This window comes from Puma concolor, chromosome B2 (genome assembly GCF_028749965.1).
Source record: "Puma concolor isolate L17-30 chromosome B2, mPumCon1.1.hap2, whole genome shotgun sequence".
In the NCBI taxonomy this organism is placed as follows: Eukaryota; Metazoa; Chordata; class Mammalia; order Carnivora; family Felidae; genus Puma; species Puma concolor.
Window position 1 is genome coordinate 70422643 of NC_141671.1, and position 21370 is coordinate 70444012.

The 21370-nt window shown below is 40.5% G+C and overlaps 1 protein-coding gene across 1 annotated transcript in view; it reads right to left on the reverse strand.

The window, feature by feature from the left end:
* Positions 1 to 2493: 2493 nt before the first annotated feature.
* LOC147581036 (uncharacterized) overlaps positions 2494 to 21370 on the reverse strand; it is a 92604-nt gene continuing 73727 nt past the window's right edge. The window contains 4 exon segments of the mRNA XM_086708397.1: positions 2494 to 2626; positions 13470 to 15609; positions 15612 to 16923; positions 17581 to 17776. Coding sequence (XP_086564523.1) covers positions 2494 to 2626; positions 13470 to 15609; positions 15612 to 16923; positions 17581 to 17776 — 3781 coding nt within the window.

Here is a 21370-nt window from a genome sequence, read left to right on the forward strand (position 1 = left end):
TATATGTATTTTATTTTATTTTTATTTTTTTTTATTTTTTTTTTTATTTTTTTTTTTTTCCCAACGTTTTTATTTATTTTTGGGACAGAGAGAGACAGAGCATGAACGGGGGAGGGGCCGAGAGAGAGGGAGACACAGAATCGGAAACAGGCTCCAGGCTCCGAGCCATCAGCCCAGAGCCCGACGCGGGGCTCGAACTCACGGACCGCGAGATCGTGACCTGGCTGAAGTCGGACGCTTAACCGACTGCGCCACCCAGGCGCCCCTAATATATGTATTTTAAAGTTCATGTATTTATTTTTGAGAGAGAGAGAGAGAGAGAGCAAGCAGGGAGGGACAGGAGAGAGAGGGAGAGAGAGAATCCCAAGCAGGCTCCACACTTTCAGCACAGAGCCTGATGAGGGGCTCAAACTCATGAATCGTGAGATCATGACCTGAGCCAAAATCAAGAGTTGACGCTTACCTGCTGAGCCACCCAGGGTGCCCCACCTCTTAATGCTTTTACATGTAGCAGTATTTTATTAATTCCATCTTCTTCCAGATGTTTTCCCTACATCCTGACATACTTCAGCTAGGATTGGCTGCTGCAAGGCTATGGTCTTGGAATCTTCCTTTACCATTATCCTTTCCCTTTGCCTCTTTCTTGTGTCTTTGTTCTTCTATTTTCTAAATCCCATGACTTCCTCTTTCTTGATTTCTTCTCAGTTTCTTCCTGAGAAAGGTGGCATGGAAGATAAGATTTGGGAGGTATTTTATATCTGAAAGTATTTTCTATTCTGCTCTGTCATGTTCATGTTAGTATGGCTGGGGATAGAATTCTAGGTTGAAAATAATTATCATTCTGGAATCTTAATGGCAATACCACCTTGTGCTTAAACTTCTAGTGTTGTTGTTGACATTCTGATTTGTTAGCCTTTGTAATGGTTCTTGTTGGATTATTCTTCTATGTTCCCTAAATTTTCAGGCTGCATGAAACTGCACCTTTACTATGAGTTCATTTTTTTCCATTGTATTGACTATTCAGTGGGTCATCTCAAAATGGAGACTATGATCCTACTTCTGGAAAAACCTTTCATCATTCTTTTTCCTGATTTTCTCTTTTTAGAACTCTATTTGCCTTATGGAACTTCTGGGCTGAACTTACTTAAAAAAAATCTTTATTTAATGCCTTTCTTCATTTTTCTATTTTTGTTCCATTTCTCAGGATATCGTATTAATTTTATATTCCAATTATTATGTTAAGTTTTTTCATTTCTGCTAACACATTTATGATTTCCAAAGTCCTTTTTTTTCCTCAAATATTCATTTATCAAAGCACTTTGTTCTCATTTCATAGATGCAATATTTTGGAAATTTCGTATAGTCTGCTTTTATATGTTTTATTTTCTCCTCTTTGTTTGCATATTTGACTGTTTGTTTCGGCCTCTACTTCTTGTGTTACAATATTTCCTCAGATATTCTCCTCACCTATATTCATACAGTAGAGTAGAACCCAAAGAAGCTAATTAACATTTTCTATGCATGGGTGGGTTTTGGAAACTGGGGATTTCATTGTAGGCCTGGACTTTCTCAATAGGGCTCTGAGAGAGAAACTGGTTCTGCAGAACATTATATAATGTTGGCAAATTTTCATTTGCCCTAAGGGAGTTATTTAGCTAGAATCATTCTAGATTCAGAGAAGACAATTTAATTCTTTGTGTATGATGGAAGCCCTAGAGCATTAGGGTTTAATCTGACTACAGGACTTAATTTGAGAAGAGTTGCTTTGCCCCAGGGTATCTTTAGAACTTTTTCTCTTGGGTTAGTCACATCCCCTGGAAAGGGATCTTTCAATCAACTGTCTGTAGGGTATAAAATGCCAACTTTCCTGGACCTCAGTGGAGAAATCATATGAGATGTGTCAGTATTTCACTGGGTAAAGGCCCCTGTTTACCCACAACCCTAATCACTAAGGCCCCTGTTTACCACAACCCTAATGTTTGACCCATGGTCTGAAGAATGGGTGGAATTTCATCCATTAGGGATGAAAGTGGGGCAAACAGGATTGGTTAAAAGTACAATTAAAGGGGGCCCCTGGGTGGCTCAGTCGGTTAAGCGTCCGACTTCGACTCAGGTCACGATCTCGCGGTTGTGAGTTTGAGCCCGCCCCTCCTCCGGGGAGCCTGGAGCTTGCTTCGATTCTGTGTCTCCCTCTCTCTCTGCCCCTCCCCTGTTCATGCTCTGTCTCTCTCTGTCTCAAAAATAAATAAACGTTAAAAAAAAAAGTACAGTTAAAAAGAAATGAGGCTTCTATATCCCCTCCCTGATTCCAGGCAGAGAAGCCCTTCTTATTTACCTTTTTTACAAGACTGAGGGTTTTTTTTTTCTAGTGAAGATAACAGAATTCTGGCCTGAGAGCCACTGGCACACTTGGGGGTGAGAGAACAGCACTTACTGTAAACAGGAGCTTTAGTGAGCCTTCATTCAGGACGTTCTGCGGTACAACTGGACTCACTACACTGCCTGCTTAGGATTCACTTGTTTGTATTCTGCTAAGTCATTTACCACGCATCTTCTGCTTTTAAGCTTCTTGAATTTTGTTTCTGTCATCTCTTCCTCCAGTATCTTTATTCCTGCAATTTTGTGACTAAAGAAAACAAACAAACAAAAAACACATCATTTTACAGTTATTTCCGGGCATTGAGAAAAGAGCAAAAGAAAATGCATATGTTTAATCCACTACCTACAACTAAAAGCCTAATTATTTTGCCTTTGAATTACATTTTAATATGCTATTGAGATAAGATTGTCTCATTCTTCACTGTTTCAGGGGAAAACAAATATGTTTACTCCTGTTTAATCCATCCAGATGAACTTCAAAGTAATTAAAAAAAAATCTAGGGAGATTTTAGTTGCATGTACATTAAGTACTTATAAGTATTTATGGGAAGAAGTTTTACAATATCATGGATATTCAGGAATATAAACCTCTGTTCTCCCCTTTATATGTCTTCTTTTAAGAACTCTTAGGAAGTATTTTAGAGCTATTTATGTTTCTTGTATTTCTTGTTAAGATGGTTAGAGGTTATTTTATTTTTATTTTTATTTATTTTTAAAAAATTTTAATGTCTATTTTTGAGAGAGAGAGAGAGAGAGAGAGAGAGAGAGAGAGACAGAGCATGAGTGGGGGAGGGGCAGTGAGAGAAAGACACAGAATCTGAAGCAGACTCCAGGCTCTGGACTGTCAGCACAGAGCCTGATGTGGGGCTTGAACTCACAAACTTTGAGATCATGACCCAGGCTGAAGTCGGGCGCTCAACCAACTGAGCCACCCAGGCGCCCCAAGTTACAGGTTATTTTAAATAACTTGGTTGACTTTTTAAAAAACAATATTATATTCCCATTAGATTTTCTGAGATTTTTGTTGCATGTAAATAAATTTTAATTTGTGAATATTTATTCTGTATGTAGATAGCTTATCATATTTTTTAAAACTTTGATTGACATTTTTTCTGAAGCCAAGAGTATACTGTGTGTGTTAACTAACTTGAATTAAAAAACAACTTTACATCGATTTTTGCAGATGTGTCTTGTGTGCCCTACGCAGACAAGTATTACCTGTAAATAATAATAATTTTCTCACTTTACAATGACCATTCTTATTGTGAAGCTCTAAATCAATCTCATCAATTTGTTTCCTTTCTCTCCTTCTTTCTGCTTTTTTCTAGATGAATTTAGCTGTTATTTTTCTGCTGTCTTACAATATTAATTTATTTTAATAGTTTTTTGTTTAATAATGTATCCAATAATTTTATGTGGAATCTGGACTTTTGACTGATAGCAAACATTTCTATAAATAATGCTATCATTTTCATAATTTTATAAATTATTTTAAATTAATTAATTATTTAATTTTATTTTATATTTTAAATTTATATCCAAGTTAGTTAACATATAGTGCAACAATGATTTCAGGAGTAGATTCCTTAATGCCCCTTATCCATTTAGCCCATCTCCCTCCCACAATCCCTCCAGTAACCCTCTGTCCTCCATATTTAAGAGTCTCTTATGTTTTGTCCCCCTCTGTTTTTATGTTATTTTTGCTTCCCTTCCCTTATGTTCACCTGTTATGTGTCTTAAAGTTCTCATATGAGTGAAGTCATGTGATATTTGTCTTTCTCTGACTAATTTCGCTTAGCATAATACCCTCTAGTTACCTTCACGTGGTTGCAAATGACAAGATTTCATTCTTTTTGATTGCTGAGTAATACTCCATTGTATGTATATGTATATATATATATATATATATATATATATATATATATATATATACCACATCCTCTATATCCATTCATCTGTTGATGGGCATTTGGGCTCTTTCTATGCTTTGGCTATTGTTGATAGTGCTGCTATAAACATTGGGGTGCATGTGCCCCTTCGAAAGATGTAATTATTTTTTATTACCTTTCACCTAGTATTTCATAGGAACATAGGGTTTTTTTTAATGTAACTTAGCTTACTTCTGTGAACTTTCCTCATTATAGCTTAAAACATTTTTTTCATTTGAATAAAGTAGACACACAGTTAACAACAGTGGCTCACCTCTCTATATGTGTGCTATGCTCACTATAGTGTAGCTAACATCATTATTATATTTTTAAATTATTCTGTATAATGGCTGCCTCAAACTGATGGTATCATGGTTTCCTTCCACCAACAGATATTTAGGAATTTTGTTGTATTTAGGAATTTTGTTATATCTGGAAGTCTTTTAAAATGCAGTGTAACTAGTTTGGTGTGGAATTAAAACTGTAGAAATTTAACACATACTGTTTAAACCTCACCAATTTCACCCACTTTATGCAAATAATTGGCCTTTTTAGCTCCTAGTTTAATACAAATAGAAATACAATTCTTTTTTTGATGATCTCATATTTGGACTCATAATTATCTCATATTTAAGGGAAAGAATAAACTTCAAAATTTTCATCGTCAGAATAATCTTCAAATTTGTTCATAAACATCATGAGAAAAGGCAAAATACTATGTACTAATCACAAAATTAGTGACCTCTATGATGTTTTAATATGTCTCAAGTTTGTCCAGTTAAGTGAGGCAAAATAATTGAGCTAAAAAATCTAGCCCCTATTTCTAATTTGCAAGCTATAGAAGTAAATATGTCAATTGACATATAACTCTATTTCAGATGTAACAAAGAGAGGGAGCAGAGGAGTCATCACATTTTTTTTTGTAAGGGGCCATATGGTGAATATTTTTGAATTTGCCAGTCATATTGTTTCTGCTGCTTCTCAACTGTGCCATCATAATGTGAGAGAAGCCGTAGGCAAAATGGAAGTGAATAGCATGGCTGTGTTCCCACAAAACTATTTCTTTGCAAAAAAAACATGTGGTAGACTGGATTTGGCCTGCGAACCATAGTTTGCCAATCTCTCTGATGGAGCAATTTATCAGGCCTCGCTTTATACAGAAAGAAGTTGAGAAAAACTCAAAAAAATGGCCAGGAACCTGGTTATGGAGTTGTATGATAGCTTGGTCCCTCAGCCGTCTGTTTCTATCCAAGTGATGGAGGATAGAGAAATCAGTCAAGGCATGGTCTCTAGTATTGTATATGGATTCAGCCTTTTTCCTTTTACTATATCTAGATCCTTCTGTCTCCTTCAAAGGCACTCTACCTACTAATTTTCTCTTCAATCATACCTATTAGCAGTATTCTCTTCACTGTCATGTCTGTCCTGAGCTTGTCCATCTATAACTACCAGTTCAAGTTCATTTGTTGACTCTCATCCCTTGTGCTATTTCCTTTTAAAGCCATCAATCATTGCCAGACACTGTATGAGGGGAGGGCTTCTATGAAGCCATCTTACTGGGGTCACTTTAGAACAAGAATGAGCACCCACTCTCTTCTAAGAAACTGTCATAACAAACCCCACCATGGTCTATGCACATTTAACTTAGGCATTGTGAGATTTCTGAGATTTCACAGTGGCCCATTATTAATGGAACTCCTACCTTTGTGCTGCTGTGATCTGTGAACTCCTTCTGTGCTACCCAAAATCTTTCAACTGTGTTCACCCAAACTGTGGCAAGGTGATCAGCATGTATCCTCAGCTTCCTTTTTGAGCACCTCTTCTACCTTCTAGTTTTTACTGAACTTAGCTGACCCATGAAGACTGCTTTCTCTAAATGAACAGAAAAATCCACTGCTACTTTAAGGCTAACACCATTATAATTCACCATTTGTAGTTCTCTTATGCCATAGTCATCTGATTTTCTCTTCATCATTCTCTTTATCCCATTCTATTTATCATTCAAGATGTCTATTATGCATGTTTCTGACTTAAGCAACTTTTAGGTCTAGCACAAACACTTATACATGGTACTTATTAGACATAACTGGTACCAAAATCTTCCTTTTAAAAAAAATGCAAAGAATAATGTTCCACCTCCCTAATTTTCTCAGATTATCTCAGTAAACTTCTCCAGTTCAGTTCATTCTTCCTAGTCCACCATATGATTGCAAAATGTTTTATACATTGTGGTTACAAAGTACTCATATTCTAAGATTACATATTCTGAATAGAGTATATATATGTGTGTGTGTGTGTGTGTGTGTATCATATATATGCATACATACATGAATGGATATAAAGTGTGTTGTGTATATGTAAATCATATATTTGTATGTAAAGTATTTGTGTTCTCTAAATCTTCCTTTGGATACTGAAACTTGTTGAGAACAGGGGCTATGGTATCTATGAAAACTTGTTCCCAGATTTCTTCTTTTCTTAGAGCTCTGACAGCTAAGAAGCAGGAATTTTGTTGAAGAGCTTCCACCCTTTGGTTATAAAGTCACAGAATTGTTTTGGAACATTTTCATGATTTCTTTCCAAGTGTTCAAGTAATAAGAAAGACAGCAGCATCTTTTATTTCAGAACAAATACAGATATGTACAATAATTTTTTTGTATAGTCAGAGGATTATTATGAAGACTAAAGAGTACTTTCAAACTGGAATAATGACTTTGAATTAAGAAAAAAACATACTTAAGCACTTGTTCTAGATAAGAGCTAGTAAGAGTTGCCTAAGCACTGACTATGTGTTTTTTCAGAGTGCTATTTTGCAAAGTCATCCCATAGCCATATTTCTAAACATAGATCTTATAAATCAGAGGGAAAAATCCAGAAGATATTTTTGTACACTGAGGTCAGATGAAAATTTCCACTCTGTACTATTTTGTCCCTCTAAACAATGTTAGCTGCCCTTTGTCTTAAACTCTGAGGAGCCGGGGTGGAGATTTAATTAAGAAATTCTAATGGAATATTTGTAGGAGTATTGAGTAATCAAAGTATCATTATTTAGCTTCACATTTCGTCTTTCCCATCTTACGTCTTTGATTATACTCTCCTCAACCGTTTTTTTTTTTTTTTTTTTTAATTTTTTTTTTTCAACTTTTATTTATTTTTGGGACAGAGAGAGACAGAGCATGAACGGGGGAGGGGCAGAGAGAGAGGGAGACACAGAATCGGAAACAGGCTCCAGGCTCTGAGCCATCAGCCCAGAGCCCGACGCGGGGCTCGAACTCACGGACCGCGAGATCGTGACCTGGCTGAAGTCGGACGCTTAACCGACTGCGCCACCCAGGCGCCCCTCTCCTCAACCCTTTTTTATATGATCAGAAATGCCTCATAATGCCCAGACCAGAAAAAGCCTAAGTTCTTCCCTGGGAAAATGACTACAGAATAGCTGAGGTCAGAGACTAGTTAACTGCGATAGTCCGCTATGGAATTTTAGGGATACGAGCAAAAGAATGGAGTGTGGCATTAAAAAATACATAAAGATACAGCTTTAAACTTATACCATGGTGTTACCCTCCTATAGTATAAGTTGCCATCATGTTAACCACTGAACGACAGTACAAGTGCTTGCTACAGCCATGCTCTCAGCTGGGCACACTACTAGAAAGATGTTAATAAATATAATTTTCATGTAACTATGGAGATTCAGGGCAATACACATGTAGTGAAAACTTTACTTAAGCATTTACTTAAGTAACTGAAGCAAAGAAAAATTGAACTAGCATTTACTGAATACAGAATTATAGGTTTGGGAGATTAGTGGAACAGTAATCACCAAGCTTTCATTCTATCAACAGGGTCTTGCAGAATGACACATAATCCCAAAGGAATGACCTCCTACATTTTATTGTACAGACATAATTAGCAAATATTCTTATTTGTACAGGACATTTACCAAGTAATTATGTTTTATAGCTGGGATCAGAATAAAGTGTTTGTATAATTTCATAGCATGATTCCTCTGTGATTCCTCTGTGATATGTAAATCTAAGGACTACTACTTAAATGAAAGTTTGCATTTGGATGAGAAACTATGAAAGAAATAATTATTTGAATTTTTAAATAAACTAAATTTCTATTCAGAAAAGGAAATACATTCATGTCCTTATGTACTAAGTATACAGAGATTTAGGTCTATTTTTGTTTATACCAGTTTAGATAATCTACGTTTTGAAGTATTATTTGTATAATTAATTCAGTGTGAGAAACATACCATACTGAACTTTCCCCTGGGAAACAGTTTAGAACCAGTATTTATGACATTTGAAAAGAGAAGTTTTCATTCCTAAAATAAAAAACAAACAAAACAAAAACAGAAGCAAAAAGCTAAACAATGAACAACAAACTTACAGATTTCCAGAAAGTTTGAGATGAAAAAGTTATCTTTGAAAACACAACCAGCATTGATTTGGAAACAAAACAACTTTGTTTTCATCCCCTATCTGCAACTTCCTTGCTATGTGACTTTGGTTAAATTAATAATTTTTTTGGTGGGGAGGGCTTAGTTTTCTATGAAATTAGAGGAGTAATACTTAAATTTGCATGGTGAATGATCTAGTGATTATTTTGTCGGTTATTTTTATTCCATGAATATCAGGTTGGAACAGGAAATGGTCAATGAGCAATGCATTAAGTGTCAGGTATTTTTATGGATGGGCTTGATTTTAGGTTTAAGTTGGTTTTATACACTTAAATAATCAGAAGCATTTACATATCACATTTGGTCAGGTCTGTTAGAACAATCTTTCTACATTCTATTGAAAAACTGATACTTCTCCGTATTAGCTAAATATACCGTTTTATAAATGAATCATAATAATTTGACAGAAAACTGATCAGCTCTCCTTTGAAAACTATGTAGAATAGCATAAATAAGTGCAACAAGTATGAAAGATGGATATGCATTCATTCATATGTCAGACCTCATTTATATTATGTTACTTTCAACATGTCAAGAATATGCATAATTTGTATATGAGAGATTAGTAATCAGTCAAATGTGGATTACTGGATTTTAAATTGCAGTATTATTATTTTTAATTGTTTTTAATGTTTATTTATTATTGAGAGACAGAGAGACAGAGCATGAGCAGGGTAGGGACAGAGGGAGAGAGGGAGACACGGAATCCGAGCAGGCTCCAGGCTCCAAGCTGTCAGCACAGAGCCTGAGGTGAGGCTTGAACTCACAAATCAGGAGATCATGACCTGAGCTGAAGTCAGAGGCTTAACTGACTGAGCCACCCAGGCACCCCTAAATTGCAGTATTATTTAACTGAGAAATAATGAAGTAGAAAAATTGCTGGAACAGCTCAAAGGAAAGGATGCAACTTTTCCTTTAGGATGTTTGCAAAAGGTCTATCAATATGACATCTTAGAAAATTCTGTTTAGTAATGTGCTAAAGTAATAATACACTCTCCTCAAAATTAGAGTCTGAAAATTAGTAATCTTAAACTGATCTTCAAGAGACTGGATGATTCACATGCTCCCCAATGGCAGTAGCAATAGGAAACTTATCTCTTACATTGTATTTACTCATCATAAACATGCACAGAAGAAAATACCATTGCTTATTCCCATCCATAAGACTGAGACAACTGAGAAACATATTTGGATTTATTTCTTTTTATATATTTGTTTCTTCGGTAAACATGTTAGAACTTCCTGAGGATATAATAAGATAAACTGTAACAATATTCCCTTCTTTACCCAAACTTCATTCTAATATTCTCATTTTGTTTTAGTAATACATATAAAAACATGTTAGTAAATTGGTTTCCCCTGGGGCGCCTGGGTGGCTCAGTCAGTTAAGCACCCGACTCTTGATTTCTGCTCGGGTCATGATCTTGTGGTTGGTGAATTGGAGCCCTGTGTGGGGCTCCGTGCTGACAGTGTGGAGCCTGCTTGGGATTCTCTCTTTTTCTGTTCCTCCCCTGCTCGCTCACTCTCTCTGTCAAAACAAAAAATTAATTTCCCCACATACTTTGAAACAAATATGTAATTTTTACCATTTTAACACACATTTTATACTTTTAGCATACATGCCAAAAAATGCAAAGAAACATATATGGCCATGTTAACGCATTATAAAATGAAAACCTGTGGTGACCGCTATCCTGGTTAGAAAATTGAGTATTGCCTGTAGTCCAGACCAGCTCTTCACATGCCTCTTTCTCAGTCATATCTCTTGCTTTCCCCTAGTGTTAACCATTATCCTGACTTTTATGAAAATCACTTCCTTGCTTTTCCTATTTATCACCTCCTCTTTGGAAGAATTTCTACACTAATCTTTAATTTTACCACTTTTGTGTAGTGTTTATAAGTGAAACAATATGTTATTAGTGTCTATTGTCATTTAGTATTACCTTTATATGATCACACCATACACATAGCTGCAGTTCACCCAATCTCCATTGTATGGATATGTAAAAATTAATTGCATAATATATTTGTGATGATTATTTGGATTGTTTCTATTTTGTGAATGTTATAAATGCTTTTGTTATGAACATAAATATATATAGTTCCTAGTACTCTGCTGCATAACTAACCTAGAAGTGGACTTACTTGGTTTTAGGGTATGCATTCCAATAATGCCAAATTGTTTTCCGAACAGATTGTTCCATTACTGATGTATGTGAGTTCCTGTAGCTTCACTACTTGGCAGTAGTTGTTAGTCTTGGTCTTTCTCATTTTAACCATTTGGTGGCCAGTGGTTGCTTCTTACGGTAGTTTTAATATACATTTTTCTACTTCTTTTGAGATGTTATCATGTTTCCTGGACTTTTAGTATCTCTTATTTGGAGTGCCTATTCAAGTCTCTCTGTCTTTTAGTACTGGGAATTCTTCTTTTAAATTTTTTTCTTATTGATTTATAATTTATAAAATCTGGATATAAGTTCTTTGTCAGTTACAGGGTTACAAATTTCTACTAATATGTGACTTGCCTTTTTACTCTCCCAGTGTTGTTTGTGTGTTTATTTTTGTTTGTTTGTTTGCTTATTTTATGTTATCAGCTTTATTGAGGTATAAGTACAAATACAAATTGTATATATTTAAGGTGCTTAATGTGATGATTTGATATACGTATTCATTGGGAAATGTTTTCAAAAGTTCTTACTTTTAATGTAGTTAAATTTATAAACCTTTTCCTCATATTGATACTGTGTTTTGTGCACTGTTTAAGAAATCTTTCTTCCAGATGCTTCCATAAAGATGCTTGCTTACATTGCCTTGTAAAAGCATTCTCATCTTACATCTCACATATAGTTCTGTGATATGCCTGGAATGTATTTTTGTGTCAGTGATGTGGGGTCCAAATTATTTATTTTCCTAGGTAGACGCACAGATGCCCAAGCATGATATTTTGAAAAGGCTGTCCTTGTTCTTTCTCCACTGTTTTTATTCTGCCTTTGCTTTAACTCTCCTTATATGTGTAGGTGTTCTTACTGGATTTTTTCTTGCACCCATCCTTGAGTACATAAGCATACTGAATTAGTCTTATAAGTCTTCGTATGTGATAGAAGGAGTATTCCATTTTATGTTCTTAAAGAGAGTCAATTTTTACATTAATGCATGTTTTCATGTAAACTTCAGAATCAGTATGCTAAGATCTAGGAAAAAAGTCAAAGATAATAAAAAGAAAAAAATGTAACATTTGTCCTCATTTCAGATGAGGTTGTTCTCACATCTTTATAACGATGAGACTTCTGGTGCATAAATATGGAATATGTTACCCTTTATTTGTGTTCTTTAATTTTTGTCAAAAAATTAATTTTCTTCTTATAAAGTTGTGATCTACTTTCTGGTATTTTATTCTTAGATACATCATTTGTATATTATTATGAAAATAGTTTTTAAACTTTTAATTTCTATCTTTATTGCTGGAATGTAGAAAAAAGTCACTTTCTTTTTTATTATAACCTTATATCTATCAAATGTGTTAATTCTTACAATTATTCTGTTCTGATAGGCCCCGACTCGAGAGACCCCCCCGAAAACAAACCACCAGAGTCCAGAGCCAAAGCCAAGCGGCAAGGGTCGTTTATTGCAAGTTCGAACCCGGTCCTCCGCGCACTCGTCGCAGGTGACGCAAGAGGCCCCGAGCAAGAATCTTACAGCTTCTTTTATAGACAGGCACAAACAAGTTAGGGATTTTTTTGAGGTTACAGAGTTGTTATAGGCTGACATTTAAATCTGAACGCTCAGCAGAACTTGATTGGTTCCCGCCTTTATGTCAGACCACGAGCGGGCACGCCCTGGCTGGTTTCGGGAACAGCGGGGGAAGGGAAAGATTTTTCTTTGCAGTTGTGAGTACACCTGGTAACTTTTAGCCTCTCATTCCCCCCTCTCTTTGGTGCCTTAAGAGCCAATCTTGGATCTTATGTGTCTGACTCAAATGTTTCGGTAATGACGGGTTGGTATTGGGTCCTAAGGGCCATCAGTTGGATCGTGTTAACTCGGTCTTTAATAAAGGCAACTAGTTTATTAATAATATAAAGCCCGAGGGTGAGGAGGAGAAGGAGGAGTATAAGGGGTCCCGCTAGAGCAGAAAGCAGGGTGGTCTACCATGTATTATTTCATAGGGTGTGAGTCCCAGTGTGTATGGGGAATTACGCACCCTGAACAGAGCATAGGGGAGAAGGACCACCCAATTAGTGCCAGTCTCCATGGTTAATTTAGTTAGGGTTTCCTTTAAGGTTCTGTTCATTCTCTCTACCTGTCCTGAGCTTTGGGGTTGGTATGCACAATGTAATTTCCACTCAGCCCCAAGTATGGAAGCCAGTCCCTTACCTTAGAGACGAATGCAGGTCCATTGTCTGACCCTATCATTACTGGAAAACCATACCTGGGCAGGATTTCTTCTAGGATCTTTTTGGCTACAATCTGTGCCGTTTCATTCTTGGTTGGAAAGGCTTCAGTCCATCCTGAAAAGGTATCTACAAAAACTAGCAAATACTTATATCCATATATTCCTGGTTTTACCTCAGTGAAATCTACTTCCCAATAGGTCCCCGGTCTGCTCCCTCTTTGTCTTACCCCTGTTGTCTGAGGATTGCTACTCGCATTGTTGAGTTGGCACACTGTACATTTAGTGACTACTTGATCGACCTTACCAGAGACATTTCTGATTTTTAGTCCAGTCTATCTCAGTTAAGTCCAACATTCGCCGGGAACCTAAGTGGGTGCTGGGATAGATAGGCTCTAGAACTTGCCATACTAGTTTATCTGGGAGTATAATGTTGCTTTTAGAGTCTCTCCACCAGCCATCTTTGATTCGGGTCATAGGAAGTTTACTCATCCATTGAATGTCACTTTCTGAATACTCAGGGCTGGGGAGCAATTCCCGGGGTCCGGGGTCTGGCAGCTGTAGGGTCAGCAATTGCGCTGGGGGCCGAGCTATGTTTTTTGCAATCTGATCGGCCAAAGTGTTGCCCCGGGAAATTGGGTCGGTTGTCTTCTGGTGTCCTGGGCAATGTACAATTGCTAGCTTTTTGGGTTCCCATAAGGCTGCTAGCAGGGCTAGAATCTCTTCTTTATTTCTGATGTCTTTCCCTTCAGCTGTGAGGAGCCCCCTTTCTCTGTATATCGCCCCATGTACATGAGCGGTGGCGAAGGCATATCGGCTATCAGTGTACACGGTTAGCTTGCGGTCTCTTCCTAACTTTAGGGCCTGGGTTAAGGCTATTAGCTCAGCCTTCTGGGCCAAGGTTCCGGGGGGTAAAGCTTCTGCCCACACCACCTCGCTCTCTGAAGTCATGGCCGCCCCCGCATACCTTTGTCCCTGGTGAACGAAGCTGCTTCCATCGGTGAACCAGATGGCATCTGCGTCCGATAATGGCTGATCCTGCAAGTCTTCCCGGACCCCATAAACTTGAGCCAGTATGTCGGTGCAGTCATGAAGTGGGGTTCCCATGTCTGGGTCTGGCAGCAGTGACGCTGGGTTCAGGGCCGTTGGGGGGGTGAAGACGACCTTGAGGGGGTTCAACAGCAGTCCCTGGTAATGAGTGAGTCAGGCATTGCTCAGCCATCAGTCAGGCGGCTGCTTGAGGATGCCCTCGATGGCATGCGGGGTGGTGACTCGTAGCTCTTGGCCCATGGTCAGCTTATCAGCGTCCTTTACCATTAGGGCAGTGGCTGCAATCATCCGGAGACAGGGTGGCCATCCGGCGGCCACTGGATCTAGCTTTTTTTTTTTTTTTTTTTTTTTTTTTTTTTTTTTTTTTTTTGGATCTAGCTTTTTAGACAGATAGGCTACTGGCCTGCACCAAGGGCCCGAGTTCTGGGTTAGCACCACCTTGGCTATGCCCCGGTTTTCATCTACATATAGGTGGAAGGGTTTGGAGACATCGGGGAGTCCTAGGGCAGGTGCTGATAGCAGAGCAGTTTTGATTTGTTGGAAGGCCTGTTCGGCTTCTTCCGTCCAACTAAAGGGCTGTTGATCTTTTGTTGCCTGGTATAAAGGTTTTGCTAATTCAGCAAACCCTGGTATCCATAGTCTGCAGAACCCAGCCGACCCTAGGAATTCCCTCACCTGCCGTGGTGTCTGCGGTCTGGGAATACGAAGGACAGTCTCCTTCCGGGCATCTGTTAGCCAGCGTTGCCCCCCTCTCAGTAAGTAACCCAGGTAAGTTACCTCTGACTTGCAGATTTGAGCCTTCTTTGCTGAGGCGCAGTAGCCTAAAGTTCCCAGAGTTCGCAGGAGACCTTCGGTTCCCTGGATGCAGGTTTCGGGTGTCTCGGCAGCTATTAAGAGATCATCAACATACTGTAGGAGAGCTATATTAGGGTGTTGTTGTCTGTACTCACTTAAATCTTCGTGTAGAGCCTCGTCGAACAGGGTCGGAGAGTTCTTGAATCCTTGTGGCAGTCTGGTCCAAGTGAGCTGGCCATTTATGCCCCTGTCTGGATCTGTCCACTCGAATGCAAATAGCTCTTGACTTTTAGGCACTAGTGGTAGGCTGAAAAAAGCATCTTTTAGATCTAGAACAGTATACCATTGTTTTTCTGGGCTGAGGGTGCTCAGGAGAGTATAGGGGTTAGGAACGGTTGGATGTATGTCCATTACCCGCTTATTGACTTCTCTCAGGTCCTGCACTGGTCTGTATTCCCCGCTATTGGGTTTGCGCACGGGCAGCAGGGGGGTATTCCATGCTGAGTGGCAGGTGCGTAGGACCCCGAAGTCAAGGAGGCGGCAGATGTGCGGTGTGATGCCATTTTTGGCTTCCGTGGGCATAGGGTATTGGCGCACACGGACGGGGTTGTCCCAGGCTTAACCTCTATAAATAGGGCTGGGCGATGTTTTGCTAACCCCATACCACCTGTTTCTGCCCACATGTCTGGGAAGCGTTGAAGCCAAGGCTCGATGCCCTGATCCCGAGGAGTGGGTTCCTGATGGAGCCCATATTCATCCTCTAGTCTCACAGTAAGTACAGATATGGGTTGGTTGTGGAAGTCAGTCACTGTGGGCCCCCCCAGTTGGAAATGAATTTGGGCCCCCATTTCGGTAAGCAAATCCCTCCCCAACAGGGGGCAGGGGCTATCGGGAATGACCAGGAAGGAGTGGGTTACCTTCCCAGTTCCTAAGTCCACAGTCCTCTGAGTTGTCCAGGGGTACTTCTTTATTCCAGTGGCCCCTTGTACCCAGGATGATTTTTCAGATACTTTTCCATGGGGCTTGACCAGAACTGAGTGCTGTGCCCCGGTATCAACTAGGAACTGGACCGGGGTCCCCTCCACTTGCAACGTTACCGTAGGTTCGGGGAGGGGATCCGAACCCCGTCCTCCCTACTCTGTATCTTGGGTAAACAGTATGGGGGCTATTTTAGGCTGCCATTGCCCTTGGCTGGGGCGGGGTTGTTTCTTCTTGGGGCATTCTAGTATCCAATGGCCTTTCTCTTTACAATAGGCTCATTGATCTTTATCTAAGTGCCGCCTGGGAGGGCGCATTGTTTGAATGCCTTCTGGGGGTGGCTGTTCTTTCTGGACTATAGCGGCCAGGACTTTAGTCATTTTCTCTGTGGCCTTGATCTGTCTCTCTTCTGGGGCGTCCCTGTTGTTGTAGACCCGTTGTGCTATACGGAGCAGATCCTGGATCTGTTTACCTTCTAAATCCCCTAGCCTTTGGAGTTTCCTTTTAATGTCAGGAGCTGCTTGATTTACAAAGGACATAATGACGGCAGCCTGGTTTTCAGGGACTTCTGGATCCATGGGGATAAACTGCCTAAAGACTTCCATTAATCTCTCTAAGTAAGCAGCTGGACTCTCTGCCTTTCCCTGTACGGCCGAATATACCTTAGCCAAATTGGTGGGCTTGCGAGCTGCAGCCCGGAGACCCGCCATTAGAGTCTGGCGATAAATGAGTAGCCTTCCCCTACCTTCTGCCGTGTTGTAGTCCCACTCGTCCTGTGGAGGCCTGGTTAGGGGGAAAGCCACATTAATGAGGTCAGGGTTAGATGTCGGCCGACCGTCGTCTCCGGGAACCAGCTTTCTTGCTTCTGATTGGATCCTCTCTCGCTCCTCTGTAGTGAACAGGATGCGGAGAAGCTGCTGACAGTCGTCCCAGGTGGGCTGGTGGGTGAACATGACACTGTCTAAAAGAGCTATTAGATCTTTAGGGTTATCAGAGAATTGAGCGTTCTGCGTTTTCCAGTTGTAAAGGTCACTGGTGGAAAAAGGCCAATACTGGAGTCGGGGGTTGCCTGTTTCACCGGAGGGTCCTATTTCCCACAGGGGTAGGGCCACAGTGGAGTCAGGGAGGCGAGAGTTCGGCTCACGCTGGGTGTGACCGCGGGTACGACCGGCTGGCCCCTCGTGGTTGGTTACATTTTCAATGGGGCTCGGCGCGGCTGCTGCCTCCCGTCCTCCTGGTTCCGGCGCAGCTACTGCTTCCCGTCCTCCCAGTTCCCCTAGGGGGGCAACTAGCGGGGTGACTGGTGGAGCGGCTGCCGTGGGCAGGGCTTGGGGTGTGAGGGGAGGGGGATGATAGGGTGGAGGGTCTAGGGATAGTTGGTCCTGACTATCGGGCAATATGGGATACAAGGGTGCGGCTGGCATCCTTGATTTTGGGGGACCTGCAGGCCGCATGGCAAGGACCTTACACGTTCCCGAGGATAGGAAGGGGGCCAACCAAGGGGGTGGATTTTCCACTAAACTCTGCCATACAAGAATGTAGGGAATCTGATCCAGGTGTCCCTTGCAACCCGGTAGAAAAATCTTTGATTTCACCTTAGCAATTATAGGGAGGCAGAAAGTTCCTTCGGTTGGCCATCCAACGCCGAAGGTTGGCCATTCGGAGCGGCAGAGGGTTATTAATTTTCCCCGCCGGATGTCTAAACTCAAATTCTGTCCTCTGGTTCTAACATCCATGAAGTTAGCAACGAGGAGAGAAAGAGGAGTGCTTTGAGATTGGCCCATCTGTATCCTGGAGGTGGAGGAAAGGATTAAAAGGAGAAACAGTAAAGTTATGAGGATTCCTGGCTGGGCCAGGCCAGGTCACCTGTGAAAGAGAAGGAGTTTAACACTTAAAGGTTACAGAATAGAGAACACAACACTTAACACAACACTTAACACTCAGATCGCTAGCGCATTTCGGGTGTCTGCCACCCGACCAGGAAAATTCCGATGGGCCCAAAAAGGTGCCCCAGACGGGTGCCAGTGGACGTCTCCTACTGGATCCGACCGACTGCCCTATAGCGCGTCCGCCAGGGCCGTGTCAGTCCCCGATACAGATCCCACGTGGGAGAGCCAGAAACGAACAAACAGAAACGGACAGAGCCGGCTCACTTACCGATCAGTCTCAGGAACGACCCATTGACTTGGGGTCTGGTGGGTTTGGGGGTATCCTGGACGAGCCCCCAAATGATATGCCCCGATTCGAGAGACCCCCCGAAAACAAACCACCAGAGTCCAGAGCCAAAGCCAAGCGGCAAGGGTCGTTTATTGCAGGTTCGAACCCGGTCCTCCGCGCACTCGTCGCCGGTGACGCAAGAGGCCCCGAGCAAGGATCTTACAGCTTCTTTTATAGACAGGCACAAACAAGTTAGGGATTTTTTTGAGGTTACAGAGTTGTTATAGGCTGACATTTAAATTTGAACGCTCAGCAGAACTTGATTGGTTCCCGCCTTTATTTCAAACCATTCAGCAGAACCTGATTGGTTCCCGCCTTTATGTCAGACTACGAGCAGGCACGCCCTGGCTGGTTTCCGGAACGGCGGGGGAAGGGAAAGATTTTTCTTTGCAGTTGTGAGTACACCTGGTAACTTTTCTCTTAGCCTCTCAGTTCAAGTCTTTAAACAAGGAATACATTGACTGCAGTGGCTCTAATGTCTTCATAGCCTTCATACACAAACCAAAATGTAAGCTACAGTCAATGCACTGGAATCTAAGAAAATCAAACTTAAGAACAACCCATCACAAACAGCCAACTAGGCTCTCCAAAATATGGCAACTTTTTAAGCTATAATCAATCAAGGGGCACCTGGATGGCTGAGTCGGTTAAATGTCTGACTCTTGATTTCAGCTCAAGTCGTGATCTCACAGTTTGTGAGATCCATCCCATCAGACTCTGCACTGATGGTGCAGGGCCTCCTTGGAATTCCCTCTCTCCCACCCTCTCTGCCCCTCCCTGGCTCGCTCTCTCTCTCTCTCTCTCAAAATACATAAATAAAAAAACTTAATAAACTATAACCAATCAAGTAACTTCTATGCTTTGCTTCAATGTCTTCTCTAAAAAAAACTTGCCCTTGGCTCCTGCAGGTGGCTTACTCCTACCCACTTTTGATTTGAATCTGTCAAGTTCAAATCCATGTGTGCTCAAATAAAATCTTCAAAATTTTAATGTGTCTCAGTTTCTCTTTCAACAGGTCAAATTATTAATATTGGTTTTCATAATTCATCTGTGGATTCTCTTTGATTTTCTAACACAGAAACATGTAATAGAAGTTTCATATTTTCTTTTTCAAATTTCATGCTATTTTATTACAGCACTGACTAGGGAAAACAGTAAAAAATTGATTAGAGATGGTGATTCAGTTCTTGTTCACAATTTTGTATTAAGAACTTTTAAGATTTATTCTCAGCAACTTTCAGATATGCAATACAGTTTTATTAACTATAGTCCCCATGATGTACTTTATATCTCTATGACTTACTTATTTTATAACTGGAAGTTTGTTTACTCATTTCATCCACCCCCTGCCTCTGGTAACCACCAGTCTGTTCTCTATATCTATGAAGTTGGGTTTTTTGTTGTTTGTTTTTGTTTTAAGATTCATATGTAAGTGAGATCATATGGTATTTGTCTTTCTCTGTCTAACTTATTCACTTAGGATGATGTGCCCAAGGTTTATTCATGCTGTCATAAATGGAAATGGAAATATTTCCTTTTATTTTTTTTACAGAAGGAAAGAGAGAGCAAGCATGTGCAAACAAGGGGAAAGAGGCAGAGGGAGGCAGAGAGAGAGGGGGAGAGAGAGAGAGAGAGAGAGAGAGAGAGAGAGAGAGAATCTTAAGTAGGCTCCATGCTCAGCACAGAGCCCAATGCAGGGCTCAATACACAACCCTGGGATCATGACCTGAGCCGAAGTCAAGAGTCAGATTCTCAACTCACTGAGCTACCTAGGCACCTCAAGGTTTCCTTCTTCTTATGTCTGAATGTATTCCATTAAAAATGTATACATACATGTATGTATGTATGTGTATGTATGTATGTATGTATGTATACACACACACATATATATCCATTCATTCATCAGTGGACACTTAGGTTGTTTCCATATCTTGGCATTATCAATAATGCTGCAGTGAACATGAGGGTTCATGCATCTTTTCAAGTTGGTGTTTTCATTTTATTTGGATAAATACCCAGAAGTAGAATTGCTGGATCATATGGTAGTTCTATTTTTAAGTTCTTCAGGAGCCTCCATCCTGTTTTCCATAGGGCACAAGTGTTCTCTTTCTCCACATCCTCGTCAACACGTGTTATTTCTTGTCTTTTGGTAATAGCCATTCTAACAGGTGTGAGGTGATACCTCACTGTGGATTTTGATTTGTATATCCCTGATGATTAGTGATGTTGAGCAGCTTTTCTTGTACCCATTAGCCTTCTGTATGTCTTTTTTACCTGCATATTGTTGTAATGCAGATCTCTAGAACTTTTTCATCTTGAAGGACTGATACTTATATACTTATTGAGTAGCAACTCCCCATTGCTTAACCTCCAGCCTCTGGCAACCATCATTCTCCTTTTTTGCTTCTATGAGTTTGACTACTTTAAATGCCTCAAATAAGATGACGCAGTCTTTCGTTTAAAAAAAAAAGGAGGGGGGCGCCTGGGTGGCTCAGTCGGTTAAACGTAGACTTCAGCTCAGGGCATGATCTCATGGTTCGTGAGTTTGAGCCCCGCGTCGGGCTCTGTGCTGACAGTTCAGAGCCTGGAGCCTGCTTCCAATTCTGTGTCTCCTTCTCTCTCTGTCCCTCTCCCCCTCACACTCTGTCTCTCAAAAATAAATAAACGTTAAAGAAAAAAAAAGACTATTCAGTCTTTGGACTTCTGTGACTGGCTCATTTCACTTCGCATAATGTCCTTAAGTTTCACTTTTGTTGTAGCATATGATACATGTAGCATATGATATGTTCAAAAATATTTCAGTGTATGTATATACTCCTTTTTAAAATCTGTTCATCTGGGGCGCCTGGGTGGCGCAGTCGGTTAAGCGTCCGACTTCAGCCAGGTCACGATCTCGCGGTCCGTGAGTTCGAGCCCCGCGTCGGGCTCTGGGCTGATGGCTCAGAGCCTGGAGCCTGTTTCCGATTCTGTGTCTCCCTCTCTCTCTGCCCCTCCCCCGTTCATGCTCTGTCTCTCTCTGTCCCAAAAATAAATAAACTTTAAAAAAAAAAAATAAAAATAAAATCTGTTCATCTGTCTATGGACACTTAGATTGTTTCCATAACTTGGCTATTATGAATAGTGCTACAATGAACATGGGAGTGAAGATAAAGGTTTGAGATCCTGATT